The sequence below is a fragment of the Kogia breviceps genome, chromosome 3 (genome assembly GCF_026419965.1).
Source record: "Kogia breviceps isolate mKogBre1 chromosome 3, mKogBre1 haplotype 1, whole genome shotgun sequence".
Taxonomy (NCBI): domain Eukaryota; kingdom Metazoa; phylum Chordata; class Mammalia; order Artiodactyla; family Physeteridae; genus Kogia; species Kogia breviceps.
This window is the reverse complement of record NC_081312.1, coordinates 25,632,111-25,652,972: the sequence shown is the minus strand read 5'-3', so window position 1 is coordinate 25,652,972 and position 20,862 is coordinate 25,632,111. Positions and strand designations below refer to the sequence as shown.

Sequence of the window (20,862 nt, the reverse complement as noted above, 5' to 3'; positions counted from 1 at the left end):
AAGTTTTATTATTTCCAGTGCTGCTACTCTGGTCTCCAGAAAGCTTTCTGTCATCTTCTTCACACACAAGAGCGAGTGCCACCTCCAGAAAGCTCTCCTCCCGGAAAGAAGAGAGAAGGAAGGTCCAGGCATGGTTTAGGGGTGAGGAGAAAAGGCTGGGTGCTGCTCTGTGTTTCCATGGCAACGCAACAGCCTTCATTACTGCTTTGTTTGCTGCTGAGAAACCTGAGGAGGGTGGTGAGGTGGGGGTGAGGCTCTCTTCTCTCCGTTTCCTTCCTCACCACCCCTTCAGGCTGGGCAGCCAGGTGAGCTGAAAGCCTGCACCTGACACAGCCTTGCTGGCTGGATTCCACCTGACTCCAAGCTTAGAGGCTGGGACCTTGTAGCTGGAGTCCTCCTGGGTAGAATGGCAGCCTGGGCCAGGCCTCTCAACAGCATTCCCCTCCCCAGATCCCAAAGGCTGTGAACTCCCTAAAGAGGACCTCATGTTTGTACTTCCAGGGTCTACACAGGGCCTGGCAAGAGTAGACACTCAATGGATTCTTACTGAATGAATGAATGAACAAATGAAAGAACAAACCAGCAATCCATCCTATACTAGAGCTACGAGTATTCATTTTCACTTTCCCAAACCTCCATGCTCTGTCTCCCTTCTGGGTCTGTGCTGATTCTGACACCTCATGTCTCAGCTTGGAGGTCACATTCCCACAGAAGGTTTCTGTGACTGCTTGATGGTGGGCCCTCCCCATGGCCCCTGGGCTATGGGAGTGTGCTGGGGTGCAGAGGCATGTGCCTTGTGTGCTTGCGTGTCTCCCTAGTGAGTCTGGGAGCCTCATACAGGTGGAAACCATGTCTGCCAGGCCCCTCGATCCTGGCATGAGGCCTGGCTCATAGTAAGCGTGAAGCTCTTCTTTGTGAAAGGTCAGCAAGGACGGGGTGGTTCTCTTGGAATAAGAGAGAATGAGGGAGTGGGAGTTGATGAGTGAAAAGAGCAGCATCCAGAACTCAAACCTTCTTAGAGTCGGATAGAAGCCAGAGCTCTTCACAGCCCAGGACCCCCTCCCCTGCCCTCATCATTCATAGTGTTAACCAAATAATGGCAACAGTCCCAAGTTTTTGTGGTTGTGCAGCAGCTCACCGAGCTCTTTCACATCCTTGGCCAGGTTCCAGTCCCCAGACAGCCTTGAAGAGAGGGCCTTATGAATTGTTCCCTACATTTTAAGGTGCTGGGCAACTGGATAGCCACATGCCCAAAGATGAACTTAGACCCTTACTTCACACCATATGCAAAGATTAACTCAAAATGGATCATCAACTTTACTGTAAGAGCTAAAACTATAAGGTTTTTAGAAACATTGGAGGCTTTGGGTTAGGCAAAGACTTCTTAGATACAGTGCCAAAAACATGGTCCATAAAAGAAAATTTTATAAATTGGACTTTGTCAAAATTCATAACTTTGGTTATAACTTTGGCTTCAAAAGACACCACGAAGAAAATGAAAAGATAAGCAAAAGACTGCAAAAAACTATTGGCAAAACACACACATGATAAAGGAAGAGCATTCCAAGCTTAAAGATGAGGAAAGGGGCCCTGAGGGATGATGCCGCCAGCAAAGACAGCCTGGGTTCCTAAGTCTCGTGGACTCTCCACTGCATTTGTTCTTCTGCAGCAGCCCCGTAGCTGAGTGGGGCCTCCAGGCCTGACTGGGACTCTCGCTGGAGAACTGACCCAGGTAAGAAAAGTCTCTCCCAAGGCCTGCAGACTTACCAGATGCACCTTCCTCCTTTTTCCACCTGCTTCCTCAACAAGGGTTCCCCTGAGTAGCCACCAGCAGAACTGTAGATTCCTGCCACAGCTGACCCAGAGCCTGGGATGGCTGAGATGCCTGCTTCATCTGCCAAGAGACCCCGGGAATGCCATCGCTGCTACCCTGACTCCCTGGCAGATGGCTTACTGTTAAAATATACTGTGTTCAATGTAAACTATTATAATTTTACATTTGGCTAAACATGTTAGTGTAAATACATGGAAACCAGTGACCTGGGGTAATTAAACCGTGGGCAGACTAGGCATAAAGAGAGGGGAGCAGAAAGTCGGAAAACTTAAGAAGATAGGCAAGAGGCTCCCTGCTCCCATTAGATGCTAATCCGGAGGCAGGTGTCGTTCTCCTTCCTTTTTCCAGGGCTAATCTCATTACACCCTTTTCCCCTATTTTTGTGAGTTAGCACAGGGAATCCAGACTCCCGGGCCACGTCTTGTCTCCTGTACTCCAGTCCCTTTACCTTTATTCCCTTCTCCATCCCCAGCACCCAACCATCCCTAATACCTAGAACCATTCCAATGTGTCCCCTGGAACTCTGTGTCCACTTTTCATTTTACAAATAGCTATGTGATACTTCCTGTGTTCCAGGCATTTTTCTCCATGACTGACAAACCTTAATCCACATATCCCTCTTAACAGCACTGTGAAGTGGGTACTAATTGATAGCACCATCCCCATTTTACAGATGAGTAAATGAGGCATGGATAAAGAGTTTGCTCCATGTCGCTTGGCAAGTAGGAGTTGGAACTGCGATTCAGTGCCAGAGCCCACAGTGCCCAGAAACACCCCTCAGATCCTCAGAGCATCACCTTTTCACTGGGAACTGAAACCCAAGACTCCCCAGGACCCTTACCACCCTCTCCGGGAGTGGTTTCTGTTTCTCTCCCAGCACCATGGACCTGGGGATGGGAGAGATGTCTTTCTTGCTCTTCTTTGTAACTTTCAGACTATTCTTCCCTTCTCTCTTCAAAAGCCCCCGTCTTGTACCCACGGGTGTCAGCCTAGACATCCTGTTCCCCCCCTCTGTCATAGGCATCTACTCCCCCCAACCCGGGTCACACCCCTCCTTCCTGGAAGAGTTCAGTTCCTTTCTCAATGTCATGACACTACTGCTCCTGTCTTCATTCTTGCTGATTTCAGTATCCAGATATCCACAGAGATGATCCGTCTAACAGTCTAGCCCCTCAGTTCTCTGACACTACTCAGCCTCTCACTCCATGGAAATGCCCTAGACCTTATCACTACCAATAGCTGCAATCCCTTTTTAATCTCAACATCACCCAAGATCATTTCCAACAGCCAGTTCCTATCTGTCAACTCACACCCTCTAGGACTCAAAAATTCTTCTACCCACTGGAGCTCCAACAGCTTTCACTGTTCCTCGCCCTTCTCATGTCTCATTTCTCTCCTTACGTGCCTTAAATTCCACGGCCAGTCATTAAAATTACTCCCTTGCACCTTCAATCCTCTTGTTTCATTCTCATACTTGCTTGGGAAAAACTCTACCCTGGTTAAAACTCTCTGTGTGACTCTTTCACACCTGTAAGCACACAGATGAATACAGTTGAGGGAAATGCACAGTAAGTCTGGCTGCTCTTGTTGGAAATTCAAGACCGTGAACCTCAGTGGGCCCCTAGAGCTGCCCCATCCGTCCTGCTACATTCCCCTCACCCATTCACTCCTCTGGATTCCTGGTTCTACCTTTTTTTTCTGTTCTCAAACAGCCCACATCTGCCTACCACCAGCATCACACACTCACCTGAGACCTTGTTCCCTCTTTTACTGAGAAAATAGAAACTGTAAGGAAAGCTTGTCCACAATCTCCACCAGCACTCCTGCTACAGTGGGTCAGCTCTCCGCCCTCAGCTCTCAGCAGAGGCCAACTTCTCTCCTTGGGCACTAGTTCCCAACCCCTCCTACATCCTCGCTTTGCTCTGGTGATTCTGCATCTCTTACATCACCAGATTTTTATTTTCTATTGGATCGTTCCCATCAGCATACCATGTGCAGCTATTTCTCCCTTCCTAACCACTTCCACCTCTCCATGCCCTTCGAAAGAGTTGCCGATGCCCCGGCTCCAAATACTCTCCTATCATTCCCTCTTGCAGCTCTTCTAGTCTGGCCACCGATAACCTCCGCCTTGCTTCAACTAGGTCTCCTCCTCAGTTCTACTCTTACTTGACCACATCAGCACAACTGGTCCCTCCCTTCTCCGGGAAGCATTTTCTTTACCTGGCTTCCAGGACAGCACCGTTTCCTGATGTTCCTCCATCCTCACTGCCTGCTCGTCTCAGTCTCTTTTTCTGCTTCCTCCTCATCTGACCAACTTGTATATATTAAAGCAGCATCCCAAGGCTCAGAACTTGACCCTCACTCTCCACTCCCTCCTTCAGTGATCCAGTCCTACACCTCGAACTGTCATCTGTCTCCATGCTGGCAACTCCCATGTTGTGTGTCCAGTCTCTCCTCTGAACCGCAGACACACATCCAGCCACCTGCCTGGATGTCCACAACCCAGCTCGCCGTCCTGCACTTCCCATCCAGCACTTCCTGTCCTTGTCATCCAATGGCAGCACCTCCAGTTGCTCAGTCCACAAGCCTTAGTCATCCTGGACTCCTCTCTTTCACGCTCCCCGTTCAATCTATCAGCAAATCTGGTTGGCTCCACCTGCAAAATATTTCCCAAATCGGACCATTTCTGACCACTTCACTGCTCTCATCCCAGTCCAGGCTACCGCTATCTCTTGCCTGGGTTGCCACAGCCCTCCCAAATGACCTCTCTGCTTGCCCTCACCCCCATTTATTCTCAGTGCCAGGGTCAAAGTGACCCCTTTAAAACATGAGTCACTTCAAGTCACTCCTTTGCTCAGGTACCCCCCCCATGCCCTTCCCTCTCCCCTGTCCAGCCACACCGGCCCATTAGCTTTTTTTTTTTTTTTTTTAGTATGCATATATATATATTTTTTATTATTAAACCATTAACTCCATAATATGCCAATCACGAGCTAGTTTTCAGCAGTTACATTCCCTTGATCATGGCTGCATAATGATGTGATGAGTTGAAAAGCAGGGAGACCAGAGACACGGCCAGAGGTGGCATCACACAGCCTATGCCATTGCAAAACAATCGTCAAATTCAGTGGCGGTTTGTAAAGCCAGTTCAGTTCTGCCCCCCTTGCCAGAGATTCTCACATTTATGAAAATTGGCCCATTAGCTTTTCCTCTGCTCCAGGCAAGCGTGCACCACCCGCTACCACCGCCCCCAGGCTTTTGCTCTGCCTGCAGTGTCTTTCCCTCACGGCTGTACGGTCTGCTCCCCTCTCTTCAAGTCTTCGCTCAGATGTCATCCTCTCAGTGAGGCTTTCCGCAATCACCCTCTTTACAATCCTAATCTCACTCCGACCCGTGCACTGCTTCTCCCCACTAGAACCCCACGAGGGAGGGATTTTTTTTTTTGTCTCGTTCACTGATATAGCACCAGCATTAGTCTAACACAAAGCAGTCGTTCACCAGATATTTGTCGAATGAACAAGCCTACTTTTCTTGAATGGGAGTGAAGAATTTCTGGGGTGTGATGCAGTCTGGAGCCAAAACAAATGATCTTTTAAAATCAGAGCAACCTTGCAGATAAGTGCAAGCAGCTGCTGGTCACATCCAGCGTTTGCTCGTACTTTCCGCTCTTACCCAGGCCTGAAGAATACGGATGCCCGTGACCATGAGCTCTGCATCTCCCACTCACTGCATTGGCTCACGACCCTGAACAGGTGTTGATCTCCCCGGTTCAAGTTCTAGGTGAAACAGGGAGTCATTGCTGTGTGTCAGGCACTCTGCATCCTTTCCTTACTTAGTCTTGGGAGCTATTGCCTCTCTTGGAAACTAGATCAGAGAATCGTAAGATGTGAAAGATGATCGTCAGTGGCCCTCTCTGCGCGGGCACCCCGTGATGCAGTGGTTCCTTCCTCTAAACTGAATCTTTCCTCTCTGAGACCTTTGTGAGGCTTGTTCATTTATATACAAGAAAAGCTTCACAAAGGTAGAAGTAGGAAGACCCATTGGATATGCATTTTACAACTCTTTTAGCAAAAGGAGCAAGTGGTACAAAATAAACACTCTCCCAGGGAATCTGGGCTATTCTGCCATCTTGGCCCTGGGTTTGAGGAAGTGTTCTCTTACAGTAGCAGTCCCCGACCTGTTTGTCACAAGGAACCGGCTTCATGGAAGACAATTTTTCCATGGACCGGGGGCGGGGGTGGGGAGGGTTTGGGGATGATTCAAGCACATTACATTTATTGGGCACTTTATTTCTGTTATTATTACATTGTAATATATAATGAAATAATTATACACGTCAGAGTAATGCAGAATCAGTGGGAGCCCTGAGCTTGTTTTCCTGCAACTATCTGGTCCCATCTGGGGGTGATGGGAGACAGTGATACCCCAAGTGTGTTGCTTATGTCCAGTCTGCTCTGTAAGATGTAGCTTAATTGTCACTTGCCACTCACTGATAGGGGTTTAGGGGTTTTTTTGTTTGGTTTGTTTTGTGGTATGCGGGCCTCTCACTGCTGTGGCCTCTCCCGTTGCGGAGCACAGGCTCCGGACGCGCAGGCTCAGCGGCCATGGCTCACGGGCCCAGCCGCTCCGCGGCACGTGGGATCTTCCCGGACCGGGACACGAACCCGCGTCCCCTGCATCGGCAGGCGGATTCTCAACCACTGAGCCACCAGGGAAGCCCCGCTGATAGGGTTTTGATATGAGTCTGCACGCGACTGATTTATGATGGCCTCTGTGCAGTCAAACCTCTCTGCTAATGATAATCTGTATTTGCAGCCGCTCTCCAGCACTAGCATCACCGCCTCAGCCCCACCTCAGATCATCAGGCGTTAGATTCTCATAAGGAGCACGCAGCCTAGATCCCTCGCCTGCGCAGTTCACAGCAGGGTTCGCACTCCTATGAGAATCTAATGCCGCCCCGATCTGACAGGAGGCGGAGCTCAGGCGGTAATGCAAAGTGACAGGGAGTGACTGTAAATACAGATGAAGCTTTTTGCTCACTCACTTCCTGCTCACCTCCTGCTGTGTGACCCCGTCCCCCCAGGGGGCTGGGGAACCCTGTCTTACAGGACAGGTCTGCATGCCATCTCAGGGCTGAGCCTCCCGCCTTGACCATTTATAAGCTCAGTGCACCCCTCCCAGCTCCCCGGCAGGCTTCTGCGTGTTGCATGATGCGGGGGGAGGGGGGCCTCATGTTTGACCTGGAAACCCCTCTGTTCACCAGGGAGCCTCCCAGGATGACTGTCTCGTCGGGCAACCTGAATACGGTGGAAAAGTCCCGGAACTTCTCGGCTGACGACTGCTTCCACTCTCGGAGCACTGTCCTGCAGGGGCAGCCCTTTGGGGGTATCCCCACTGTGCTGTTCCTCAACGTTATCTTGTGGGTGGTGAGTTCTGGGCACTGCAGTGTGCAGACAGAGAGGTCTCACCAGGGTGGATGGTCCAGCTTTCACAAGTGATGTACAAGGGGCCCCAGCTGTCCCTAGATGCCAGCCACAGTGGTGGGAACTGTCTGAATGTCCGTCCTGCCCAGGGCGGCCCAGGGTGGGTGGGCCTTGGAGAAGAGTGGAATCCCTGATTCTCTTCCTTGCACCCTTGTCCAAAGGTCCCCCTGGCCAGTGCCCTTGAGCCTCCCCTCTGTCCCCTTGATGATTTATTCAACGAGTGCTCTGTCTATTGTTCTAAACATGCCACCAGCGCCTTCATTCAACCACTCTGAGCATCCACTCTGTGCTAGGATGCTGCTGGGCGCTGGGAAGCTAGAGTTGCAGAAGGCATGACCCCTATCCTGACAGAGCTGGCCACCTAGGGGGAGCCCCTGGGGACCTCAGGGACAGTCTTCCCCATGGGAATTCAGGGCTCCGTCGAGGGGAAGGCATCCATGAGCTCTCTTGCTCCGTATTGCTTTTCCTGACCTATAGGTCATCGTCTTGGTTTACTCCTTCCTCCGGAAAGCCGCGTGGGACTACGGACGCCTGGCTCTGCTGATACACAACGACAGGTGAGGAGAGGCTGGGCCTTGGGAGTGAGCCGCTTGCTTCATCGGGGGATGTGCTGCCGTGACCAGGAGACGGCTCTGACCAGTGCCCAAACTGCACAGGTGTCTTGTCAGCAGGTGGCATCTCATTACCACCCCTGCCCGCGTTCTAGCCCTCCCTGCGTTAAGGTGACTTGGAGAGCAGCCACCTCTGGGCACGAGGCCACTTTTTTCTCAGATCCCAGCCTTTCTTGATCTCATGACTCCCAAGATGCGTTGGCCACCTGTCTGTGCCCAGAGCTGTGTGTTCAGCAAACAAGTTGAGGCGTGTCTGCTCCTGGGCAGGAGGGGACCAGAGCCCTCAGCGCAGGGAGCAAGGCAGGCACCTAAGAACTTTCTCCATTTCCACCTCCCCGCTACCTTTCCTGGCCGGCAGCCTGACCTCGCTGATCTATGGGGAGCAGAGCGAGAAGACGTCTCCCTCGGATGTTTCCCTGGATATGGAACACAGGGACAAGGTGGGTGCTGGGGTGGGCCTGGGCCTAGTGAGGGCGGGGGCAGGGGTTCAAGCTCTGGACAGGCGGCCCGGGCATCTGCAGGAAGGGGCGGGCTCATCAGCAGGGGCTTTGCAATCAGCCACCCAACCAACCACTCCTAGCAACGTGACCTTGGACAAATGCCTCTGCCTTGCCAAGCCTGTTTCCCCATCGGAAATATACTGGAGATACCGACCGTACCTGCCTCCTAGGGTGCCAGGAAGGTGGTGGCAGTAAGTGCATGAAGGAGAAAGGGAGCAAGGAAGGCCCTCCAGAGCGATGGAGTGGAGCCTAAGCGCTCTAGATGGCGCTCGGGGCTGGTCCGAGCTGAACTCCAGAAGAGAGGTCTGGCTTGCTGTCTCCACCTCCTTACCTCCCTCTCACTCCTCAACCCCTCACACGTGGCTCCCACCCAGACGGCCCCAGGGCCACCAACGGTCCCATGCGACGAAATCCAGTGGGCTTGCCTCAGTTCTCATCTCTCAGAAACACCTGAGCCTGCAGATCATCTTCCCTTCTTGAATAGAGGGGAAGCACTTCCCGCTGCTTCCATGGCATCCTGCTCTCTGGGTTTTCCCTCGGTCAGTGCCTCCTCCACACCGGGAGTCCCCCCAGCAGATCCCAGACCCTCCCCGTCTCTCTCCCAGGCAGTGTCATCCACACTCAGGACTTCAATTGCCACCTCTACACAGATCCCTCCTAAATTCCTGGCTCCAGCTAAATTCCTCTGGGCTCCAGCCCCATTCATCCAATGGCCTTCAAAATATCTCCATGTGGATGTTGTAAGGGCATTTTGGATTCAATTTGTCCAAAACATGCTGTGATCTCCCTCCCCCTCCACCCGTCCCTGGATTGCTGGTCGCAGGCTTCCCACCATCCATTCAGGTGCACACGCCTTGCTCTTGCCCAGGCCCCTGGGCATGGCCAGTTCATTACGAAGTTGTGTTGCCTTTACCTTCCCAGTTTTGTTTCTCTCCACCTCTCCCACCATCCCCCAGTCCAGCCTCCATCAGTCTCTTGCTTGGAGGAGCGTGGTAGCTTCCAACTGATCTCTTTAGGTCCACACGTGTCCCCTACTCCATCCAGAGCGAGCTCCGTGAACAGCGACACGTGGCTGTGTAAGTGTAAGCTTTCAGTGGCTTCCTAATGCTCTTGGAGTCAGTTGCGGGTGCCTTGCCATGGTCTCATGGTTTGGCCTGTTGCCCACCTGTCCAGTCTCTCTCCTCCCAACTGCCCCACCCTCCACCACGTTGGCCATCTTTTAGATCCTCAGAAGCACCACCTCCTTCTCTCCCCAGGCCTTTCACCTGTTCTCCCCTCTCCCCCTTCCCCACTGGTTCCCCTCTGGCTAACACACCCAACCTTTGTTCAGATTTCAGCTCAAGTACCGCTTCCCTGGGGACCCCTGTCTGCCCCCAAATCTGGGTCCAGATCTGTTGTTATACCCTCATGGAAAATGCTCTCCTTTTCTTTTTAAGTTTTTAAAATAACGTATATTCGTTTTATTTTTTAAAAAATATTTATTTATTTATTGTCTGCGTCAGGTCTTAGTTGCGGCATGCGGGATCTTTCGTGGCAGCGCGCGGGCTTCTCTCTAGTTGTGGCATGCGGGCTTAGTTGCCCCGCGGCGTGTGGGATCTTAGTTCCCTGACCAGGGATCAAACCGGCATCCCCTGCGTTGCAAGATGGATTCTCAACCGCTGGACCGCCAGTGAAGTCCCTGCATTCCTTTTCTCCAGCGCTCTTAACCCAGTCTGTGATGACTCCTCATCTACACAGTTAATCTAGTGTGCCCACTTCCCCCAGTGAGAGCTATACTGGTCTTACTCACCACTGTCCCAGCGGTCCAGCCTGTCGTGTAATTAGTATCTGATATGTGTTTGTTGGAAGCAAATTTTCATCCATTTTCATCCCTCCAAGAGACCTGGTCCCTTTACTTGCCAAGACCTGCCCCCGACAAGAACGGGAGCCTCAGACAGGTTCACATCCTGGAGGTTTCCTCTGTCGAATAAGGACAGTGACACGTACCTTGCAAGGCAATTCTCAGATTGATCTTTAGAAACATCACTTGAGCTTTGTGCAGTTTTTTTCTGTACACTGCCATTTTATTTTTCAACTATCTAGAAGATAAATCATGATGGCAGCAGTGGGGTAAGCAAACAGAAGAGGGTAGAAATTAGACACGGAGGAGGAGTGCGGTGAGGTAGACCCTGCAGGGCCCCAGGCAGATGGCGAGGCTTCAGCCAGGCTGAGTGGAGTGGGTGAAGTGAACAGGTCTCCCCATAGCACCCTGAGCAAGTCAGGGCAGATGTGACGGGAGTGGGGAGGATGGAGCCACCGAGGTGGGTGCGGTGAACTGACCGCTGTCACTCAGTCTTGGCAGCTGAGCTGGCTCCTGGGAGCCTGTGGCCCTTTCCTCGGGGTGGGGAGAAGAGGGGAGATGTGTGTGCTTCTCAGCCCCGCTGTTCAGCTGCTAAGTTTTCTGAATGGTTTATGCCTTTCAGAGGTACAGTATATATGCAGGGGAGTGTGTGTGTGTGTGTGTGTGTGTGTGTGTGTGTATACGTGCACGTGTGTGTGTGAGAGAGAGAGAGAGAGGGAGAGGGAGAGAGAAGGAGAGAATATGGGTCCATACCTGGTCACTCACACATCTGTGTCCATGCGTCTTTCACGGGTACATAGGCCACACTTCTACTCACTGCCTCTGCCCTCCTACTGATACTCCTCCACTCCGCATATCCACCAGGGCCCGTCAGCAAACCTGCTTGCTCCCCTAATGAATTGCATGTTGGCCCAGAGGTGGGAGGTGAGGAAAGACTCCCCAGGTAGGGAAGGGGTGGCCAGACTCTCAGCTCAAGTGTTGTCTAGCAATTCACCCCCTCCCTGGGACTTTCCCAGTCGCCACTGCCACCATCATGACATTTCCCGTCATTGCTCCGCCTCCTACCTGGGCTTTTATCTCTACTTTAGCCCCCTAGGATATAGCTGGGGAAATGGTCCCCCCACAAGTGGACATTCCTGATGGCCATTCCACTGTCAACCCACCCAGCTCAGGGAGGAGGCCTAGAAGGTGGGCCTTACACCTAAGGGAGCAAAGGAACTTCCTTCTGTTTCATGTTTGCCTGCCCCTCATTTCTTCCTTTTGGGAAATACGCCTTCCCCGATCCATGTGGTTCTGGGGGCCTGTCAGCCAAGTGGGCCTGCCTGGGTCGCTGATGGGCTCGTGACCCAATCAAGAACTGCAACCTTTTCCAAGGTTTTGCCAGACCCTCTGGGACCCCAGAAGGAAGCATGCACCAGGGTAACTGAATCAGCTACCACTCTGGCAGCTTTGAGAGCTGTGGCCCTCTGCCTACCCTATACATACAGTTCCCGAGCTGACTGCCTCTCTAGCCCCTCCCAGCCCCCCGCTGAGGCCGTCTTTTCCCACCACCTGGCAACTCCAGACAGCAAGACCCTGAGAGACATGTATAATCAACAGGACCCTCAGATGGCAGAAGAAGAAACCCAGCTCAAGTTAGCATTATAACAAAAGGGTGATGGGCGGCCTCAGTGCGGGGAAATCTAAGGGAAGCAGCTGCTTCAGGTTCAGCTAGATCCAGGAAGTCCAGCATTGCCACCAGGATCCCCTCTGTGGTCCTCTCTCCTCTGAGCAGGCTTTTTATCTCAGACAAGGTCCTGCATGTGGCATCAAAGACTCACCAAGCCCCTCCAGGATGCCTGGTGTTGACCGAGATGCAAGAACTCAGAGGAAGCCCCTTCTCCCAACACCCCATATCCCCTGAAGAGCATTTTGCTTGGCCCCTCTTGGGTCATGCTCCCGTTGGTCAACTGACCACTGGTAGCAGACACCTTCTTGACGGACAGTCCACCGGGCCACATGCATAGGGCAGGGGCATTTCCCAGAAGGAAGCAACGAGGGACAGACAGAAAGCAATTGACATCCACCCCAAAGTCCCTCCTCTCCCTCCAGTCTGAGGCCCACCCTCTAAGCCACCACTTGCTGTAACAGGATGCCCGACTTCTGAAAAGACATCTCCCTCAGCACCGATTCCAGTCCAGACCTGGCCGGGGGAGGAAGCCCTGGACACTGCCTCACTGCCTCAGACGCCCCCGCGCTGAGTTTTCTCACACTTTCTCTTCTTTTTCCCCAGGGCTTCTATTCCTGGTTTTTCAACACCATCACCATGAAGTAAGTGCCTGAGCTTCCTGAGCCTTATCTGGGGGAGGGTGGGGACAGGGTCTCCTGCCCCGCAGGACCAGGCCTTGGGCCTAAATTCTGTGCCCCACCTTCCAATCCCCACTCCCCCTTTGGCCCACCACAGCCCGGCCCTGGCAGAGGACGCTTTCCGGCGTTCCGTTGGTGAAATGGGAACTGGACGCTGCCCACAGCCCATTTTCCCTCTGCCACAGTTCTCAGGAAAGACCCCTCTCACATGCTTGTAAAAATGCTTTTATGAAGCCCACACGAGGAAAAAGAAACCCTTCCTGGGTACTCTTTGCTTTACTTCTGTGAACATCATTCCTCATATTTGCCTAGATGGAAAAAACAAAAACCACCAAGCAGAAGGGCAGGCTTCCTCTCCCAGCCTCCATGCCCATTACGGAGGGACAGCCCCTGGCCCACCACACCTTCTGGATCTCTTTAGTGTGAGACCCCACTTAGCAAGGAGAGAGACCCCGAGTCACCTGTCATCTCCCGATGGCCTCATACGAGCCAGACGCCTCCGCAGAGCAGACACCTGTCAGAGCTCCATGCCTCCGCTGCGCGTGTGGACACACATGCACACACACGTGCATACGCACTTACATGTGTGCACACGGCTCTGTCTCCACCTCACAGCGCTGTATGTTCCTGGGCTCTCCCTAAATATCCCCCATCTGGCCTGCCCTGCCTGTCCTCCGAACCCCTCCTCCAGGGTCCGTCCTTGCCTGGCGATGCCTGCCTTAGAGTGCAGCCTCAGTGCTCCGCGGAGGCCGCCTGCACCAGGGGCCTGCCTGGACCTGCAAGCCTGCTTCTTTGCCAAGGCCCTTAGGGCTTCTTCCTTCATGTACCTCCATGCCCACACCATTCAAGGGCCTTGCTGGGAGCCTTCAGACATTGCTGCAAGATCCCATCCACCCCCATGAGCTACACCAGGGCACCTCTCTTTCCCCAGACCTGTTGAAGGGCCTGGGACCCTTTGGGGGCACAAGATACCATGACTGGGCCTTGGGAATCCAGAGCTGGGCTTGGGACCAGCAACCTCTGAGGTCTGAGCCCCAGCTCCACTGGTGGAGGACTCCCCATGGCCTTGGCCTCTCGTCTTCATTTGTCGTTCACCAGAGTCTCGAGGAAGTGATACAGCTAGTTTGTGCGTGGGTGGGAATCTTAGCCACATGTTGGGGGAGTGGAGGGGAGACTTTTATTTCTTGCCACCTTCTCTGGTTTTGCTTTGTTAATTTTTAAAACATGCACAAGCTTGCATAAATACATTTTTATTAAGAGAAACCTATACCTCCAGTCTCCCATGCCCCTCTTCATGACCACGCTTTCCTGCAGAAGTCAAAGTCCCTGCGCACAAAGCCCACTCAGTCTAGTTAGAAAAACACGGGTTAACAAGACCCGCTACACATAATTGATAATGGGGAGAGCGTAATTGCTGTGCAAAGGGCATTTGGGAGAGCGAGAAATTAATTCCAATTTGGGGGTTCAGAAGAAGCAGAGTTTTGGGCGAGGCCTTGAGGAACGGGGAGAATTTTGACCGTTGTGATGTGGAGGGCCCATCAGAAAGTAAGGACTACGTGAGCAAAGGTTTGGGGCAGAGATGGGCAGGGAGTGTCCAGAAATGGTAAATCTTCTGGTGTGGCTAGAAGCAAGAGTACATAGCAAGAGAGGGGACGAAAGATTGGGCCAGAAGGATCAGCTGGGATCTTGACTACCATACGGAGAATCTTGGCTTTTGATTTAGAGGCAGCAGGGAGCCAGTGACTACTTTACAGCAGGGAGCTCAGTGACTACTGAGCAGGACACTCAGGTGACGTCTGTTTGTAGGCAGGGGCATGAGGGGTGGATGGCAGCAGGAAGAGCCCAAAGGCAACGTGAGCAGCTAAGAAGGTTTCTCCAGGTGAGAGGTGGTGGTGACCAGGGAAACAATGCGGAGGAGACATGGGGAGGGAGATGATGGGGCAACAACAGTCAGTGGGTTGTTGTTTCCACCTGGCTTCCACCTGGTTAGGAAAAAGGGAGAAATTGAGGTCTGGTTTCTGGGGAGGATAATAATACCACCAGTTGGGAGATGAGGAGATATGATAAGTTGGGAAATTAATGACATCGGGCCAGGGTGAGCGTGTGAGTTGACCAGCAAGCTGTTGAAAAACAGGATTAAAGCTTAGGAAAAAAGGATGGAGCTACAGATTTAGACTTGGGATATGGGTGCACAGAGGTCGTAGTTGAAGTCATGGGAGCAGATGGGACACCCAAGGGAAAGGGCCCAAGGAAGTGAGTGGTTGGGACAAGAGGAGAAGGTGGCAACCTCTAGGGCACGGGCTCACTGAAGCCAGGCAGGTGCGAGGTCCAGACAGGGTGTGGTCAGCAGCCTCCAGCCCTACCAGGTTGAGTAACATGAGCGCTCAGCAGAGGATGTCGACTTTGGAGATTTGAGTCTCCACTGGGCGGGCAGTTCCAGGATGAGGAGATGTCCAAGAAGTCGAGGCAGAGAATGGAAGCCACCTTTTTCAAGAGGTGGGCAGGGAGCAGGGAAGGAAGGATATTGGATGGAACTTGAAGGGAAACTGGTGAAGGAGTGGATGCTTAAGGAGTTTCTTGGGTTTGTTTTTTTTTTTTAAGAGTAGCAAATGAGCACTTGAACCTGGCTGTAGTTGAAAGGGAAGAAGTGTGGGCATCTGTAGAGACAGATGGATGTTAATTTAAAGATGAGACCGGGAGAGCAAGTCTCCAGCAAGAGGTAGAGGAGAGGAAGCGATTAGAGCAGAGATGAGAATTAATTGTGAGTAGGAGAAAGAGTGATGCCTGGGATGTCAGGGGGGCCGGCACTTTAAAGAGTGGTGGGAAGAGAAAAGAATTGAGTAGAGGAGTATGTATAGGCAGACTCAAAACTTCAGGCTTCCCTCAGAACAGTAAGATAGGCTGCTGAGTATAACCTGCGCTTCCGGTGCAGATGGAGCAGTGGGCCCAGTGGGGAGGCAGGGATTGTCAGCCCAGAAAGGAGATTCTTGTGTTCTCAGTCCCGTCCAGCCCTCTACTGCCTCCACCTGGTTGGAGGCTCTCACCCTGCCTCTGGCACACAGTTTCTATCAGGTGAGCAGATCTTGGCATCCCAAGCCTGCAGGGGGACATTCCTCCATTCTCCCTTCTCACCAGTTCTCATCCACCCCATTCTTGGGATTTAATTCTCAAGTCTAAGGCAGGAAGTATTTTAACTGCTTGAAGCTAAAAAAAGTTTGAGAGCTCTAAATAATTACCTAAATGGTGATATTGAAAGCCTTGAAGATATGCTCTTTGTAATATTGTTGAACAATAAATCTGAATCCTGGACTGAATGCTAGAAGTTGCATACAAGCTTCAAGTTTGATCGGGGGGCAAGGGTGAGAAAACTATGGTACATCCACCAAAGGCGGGCGTGCAGCTTGGGGCTGGGTGTGAATCAGTAATCCACAAACAGAGGCTATTGTCACCATTATTATTGGGCAGCCATAAAAATATTTAGACAAAATGTAAAACAGTCAGAAAAGACTTAAGATTAAATGCTAAGCAAAAAAGAGCAATACATCAAATGCTGTTTATACTACAGTCACAAGTTAAACCAGCAATACAATAAGAAACTAAAGGAAATTGGCCAAAATGATTAACAGCCATTATCTTAGGTTTGATGAGATTGTAGGTGAATGATTTTCTTCTTTTGTATTTTCCAAAGTTTCTATAATAAGCATGTATTGCTTTAAATTTTTTTAATTGAAGTATAACACACGTACAGAAAAGTGTACAAAAAATGTGTCCAGCTCAATCATCACAAGCAAAGCCTATACAAACACCATCCTCATAAAGAATTAGAACATTGCCAAGACCCCAGAAGCCCTCCTCCTTCTCCCTCCCAATCTCCTGTCACCTCCTGCCTCTCCAAAGGTAACCAGTATCCTGACTTCTAACTCTGTAGTTCAATATTGCCTATTTTTGAACTTTGTATGTGAAATGACATGGTATGTATTGTTTGTGCCTGGCATCTTTCACTCAATGTTGCATTTGTGGGGTTCAGCTATGGTCATTCATTTTTATCTCTGTATGGTATTTCATTACATACATATAATGTGATATATATAGCTCACTATATATATTTTACTACATATATATTTCTTTTTAAAAAAAAATTTTTTTGTGTGTGTGTTATGCGGGCCTCTCACTGTTGTGGCCTCTCCCGTTGCGGAGCACAGACTCCGGACACGCAGGCCCAACGGCCATGGCTCACGGGCCCAGCCGCTCCGTGGCATGTGGGATCTTCCTGGACCGGGGCACGAACCCGTGTCCCCTGCATCGGCAGGCGGACTCCCAACCACTGCGCCACCAGGGAAGCCCTACATATATATTTCCATTCTTGTGTCTATTCTACCTTTGATAGACAATTAGGTTGTTTCTAGTTTGGGGCTGTTACAAATAATGCATCTGTGACATTCTTATACATATCTCTTGGTGCCCATGTGCATGTATTTCTGTTGGGTATAAACCTAGGAGTGGAATTGCTAGGTCCTAGGGTATACTTAGAGTCAACTTCTGTAGATAATGTCCACTCTTATCCAAAGCTGTGTGCCAGAGTAAGTACCCATGAGTGTGAGAGAGCTCCAGGCATCCCACACCCTCGCCAGCACTTTCTCACCAACACTTTCCTCGCCGACTTTCCAACTTTGGCCAGTCTGGCAGTGTGGAGTGATACCTCATTGTGGCTTTAAGTACCCCTTTTTAATTTAAGGAACAACTTTTTGAAAAATAGGATGAATCCTGTTATCACTAATGGTCTATTCAGTGCCTACGCTATAGCAAGCACTCAAAATGTTTGAAGAAGCAATAAAAGAGGAAATAAATGCCTGATTTAAGAGAGTTTCTGGGTTCCCAGGAGTGTATCTGTAGCCTCTATCTTTGATACGCCTGTGAAATTCAGTGAAATACATTTCAGGCATAACAAGTTTTGAGAAGGGTGATATTTCTTTTTTTTTTTGCGGTACATGGGCCTCTCACTATTGTGGCTTCTCCCGCTGTGGAGCACAGGCTCCGGACGCGCAGGCTCAGCGGCCATGGCTCACGGGCCCAGCCGCTCCGCGGCATGTGGGATCTTCCCGGACCGGGGCACGAACCCGTGTCCCCTGCATCGGCAGGCGGACTCTCAACCACTGCGCCACCAGGGAAGCCCAAGGGTGATATTTCTAAAGATAAAAACTCGGGGGCAGGGGGGTCACCTTCTCTCCCTTTCCTCTGTCTACCTCCGACTTCCGTTGTAGCCATGTTGGCTCCTGAGCAAAGTCCTTTTCTCTGTGTCTCTTCCAGGAACGAAGATCTGATTAGCAAGTGTGGAGACGATGCCCGTATCTACATCATGTTCCAGTATCATCTCATCGTCCTTGTGCTTATCCTCTGCATCCCCTCCTTGGGCATCATTTTGCCCATCAACTACACTGGAAATGTTCTGGGTAGGCAGAGCTCAGCAGGTCCTGGGCCGGGCCCACTAGACCTAAGGGGCAGCCCGGTAGGCAGGACAGAGCTTGGGTCTTGAGCATCTAGGAATCTAAATTTTAATTGCACGTCTCAAAATTAGTTACGTGACCTTAGGCAACCCACGCTTCAGTTCTCTCACATGGAAACTGGAGATGATACCTCTTTGGGTATAAATTTGGCCCAGGGCCTGGCACACAGAAGACAGATAGTAGTAATTCAGTCTAAAACTGAATGTTTATTTATGACCCCACACTGCACCTGTTCAGGTGCTCCTGGAGGCCTTGTTATGACATGTGACCCACTACAAAGATCTCTGGACCTGATCTCTCTCCGTACCCGCTCTGATGGACACAGCATGCAGAATTTCTCATAGGGAATCTATCCACACTCCTTATCACAGGGTAACTTTTCACACAATAATGTGGTGGCTGAGGGCTTGGGCTTCAAAGACAGAAAAATCATGGTTCCCCAACTTTTACCCATGTCTGCTTCCCAGAAAATTATTTCATCTTATACAGTGTCCTCAGGCCTCAGTTTCCTCAACTGTCATAGCGATTGAGAGACAATGCATGTCAGGTGGTTGGCACAGTGCCTGATAGTAGGCGCTGTGAATAACAGCCAGGGTCTCACTAGGAAATGCAAACATAGAGCTGGATGAGGCCCATACAGCTATAGGTGGTACAGGATAGCACCTTAAATGCCCAGGTGGCAGCCAGGTGTACCGATTGCTCAAGTTTCCACCTATTTCTCCTCGGCCAGAGGTAGACCTCAGTTACTTCAAGGTAGCACCCATTTCTCATGCTACCAAATACCACCACCAGAGTAAATAACTACTGAGCCCTGCCTTCCCAGATTCTCATCCTAAGAGCTAGTATGTTGGCAATGATGATAGTATGATTTCATAAAACTTGGAGATGTCTAAACCAGCACACGAAGACACTCAGCCAGAAGGACTGACTCCGTTTGAATGAGGCAGCAATGCATTTTCAGAAGTTCTGGGTTTTCTGATTGTCACCAGCGGTAACGGTGTTGCTAATTTCATCATTCCGCTCACGGTGGGGCTGCCGGGTCCCTCCCACAAGCATTCACCGGTGTCCACCCTGAGTCAGTCATGCTCTGGGGTTGCCGCACCAACGCTCGGTCTTGCTTCACAGCCGGGGAGCCCAGTCAGCAGTCCCAGGGAAGAGAGGAGGCCTCTGATGGGGCTGTTTGGAAGCTGGGGACAAGCTCTGGGGAACTAGAAGGAAGACCAGGGCGTAGGCAAGCATCTCTAGACCCCGGGCATTCACTCAGGAACCCTGAAGTCTGGCACCCAACCAGTCAAGGTGCCAGGCTTGAGGTCAGCACCTTTCTTCTCTTTCAGACTGGAATAGTCACTTTGGCCGGACCACCATTGTCAATGTCTCCACAGAGTAGGTACCTGATCCTCTTACCTCCCATTCTACTGGCTCGGGGAGGGTGGGGCGGGTGTTAGCGTGGAGAGATGGTCCAATGCGTGGGTCCAAAACATGAGCACCGCTCTGCTGATAAGAAAGGCCTGGTTTCCTTGGGAACCCAGGTTCCAAGTGGGATGCCAGAAGTTGCATCCTCTTGGTGGGGAAGTATTCTTGGTGCCTCAGTGTCCCCATATCTGTAATGGATGGAACGACCTAAACCGGTCACTCCTGAAGATTTGGAAAGATGGTCCTATTTGCTTAGTATGTCCAGCTCCCAACAGGATTACTGTAGTAAGCAGATGTTTAAGGTACTGCTTCCCTGCCCACAAAATAGTTGAGGTCAACCCTCATATAACCGAGTGAAGCTCAGACCTGATTCCCACAGCAGCGAGACTAAGGAACCACAGGAGCTGGGTTCATGCCCCGGCTTTGCCATTAGCCGGCCCTGGGTCTGGGGCAGTGTACCCTCCGCCTCTGAGCTTCATCCCTAGTCCGTGGTGGGGGAAGAGCTGTTGGACATGACCTCTAAGCCCCCCTCCAGCCCTCATGGTCCAGGAACCTGTGGATTTTAACATCAGCCAACCCAGTTGGTGGCCAGGTCAATCTGCACTGAGCCAGGTGTGGCCCTGCTGGTCCAGGCTGAGACATCAGCCCGCCCGCCAGGTCTCATGGCCAGGCTTGGCCAGCTTCCTGACAAAGCTGGAGCAGCACTTCCAGCAGGTGTGAGTGGGGTTTTGCACACTCCTGCCCCACCTCCCCTTGCCCCACCCCTGATCCTCTGCCCCTGCACCCCTGCAAACCATCAAATGCCAAATCCATCAAAGTCCAAACTCAGCACAATCGTTGGGCACCCTCTCGCCTCCACCTTCAACCAACTCTTTCCCGGGTACTGGCAACACCAGAGTAGAGCTTACCAGCCTCTCCCAGGCTGGCCACTGTTGTAAGTGTGGCACCTACAACTTCCCAACGAGAAGTGAATTTGAATAGGGCAGCAAAGAGCCTTCAACGTTGGTAAATCCATGCTGGCAGAGAGCTGGAATGTCCCTTAGGGACTGTGTCACCTTGCTCCCTCTGAGAGCACCGAGGAGAGAAACATGTAACTAGATGGGGAAGGTTAGGTGAAATGCCAGCGCGGGGACAGTGGTGAGGAGATATTTTGAAGCAAGGCAGCCTTTCTCTCCTCCAACTGCACCAAATAAGGCGGGCCCTATTTCCGAGCAGTCACCCTGGCCGGATGCCTTGGGACAGCATCACGTGAGCACAGAGCCCAAGGGCCAGCACTCTTCCTACCCCAGGGAGGCGGGCCGAATCGGCAGGCCTGCGTGTGACCCCAGAGT

At 51.5% G+C, this 20,862-nt stretch overlaps 1 protein-coding gene across 7 annotated transcripts in view; it reads left to right on the top strand.

Moving 5' to 3' along the window:
- Positions 1-20,862, top strand: part of TMEM63C (transmembrane protein 63C) — a 74,657-nt gene that overhangs the window by 30,965 nt on the left and 22,830 nt on the right. For 3 of the 7 annotated variants that reach the window (XM_067027999.1, XM_067028000.1, XM_067028002.1), the window contains exons 3-9: positions 1,670-1,732; positions 7,098-7,260; positions 7,795-7,874; positions 8,287-8,368; positions 12,541-12,578; positions 17,922-18,064; positions 19,453-19,501. In XM_067027999.1, coding sequence (XP_066884100.1) covers positions 7,111-7,260; positions 7,795-7,874; positions 8,287-8,368; positions 12,541-12,578; positions 17,922-18,064; positions 19,453-19,501 — 542 coding nt within the window. In that variant the 5' untranslated portion in view covers positions 1,670-1,732; positions 7,098-7,110. Of the gene's footprint in view, positions 1-1,669; positions 1,733-7,097; positions 7,261-7,794; positions 7,875-8,286; positions 8,369-12,540; positions 12,579-17,921; positions 18,065-19,452; positions 19,506-20,862 lie in introns of all 7 variants that reach the window. The other 4 variants (XM_067027998.1, XM_067028003.1, XM_067028001.1 and 1 more) reach the window with 3 other exon arrangements.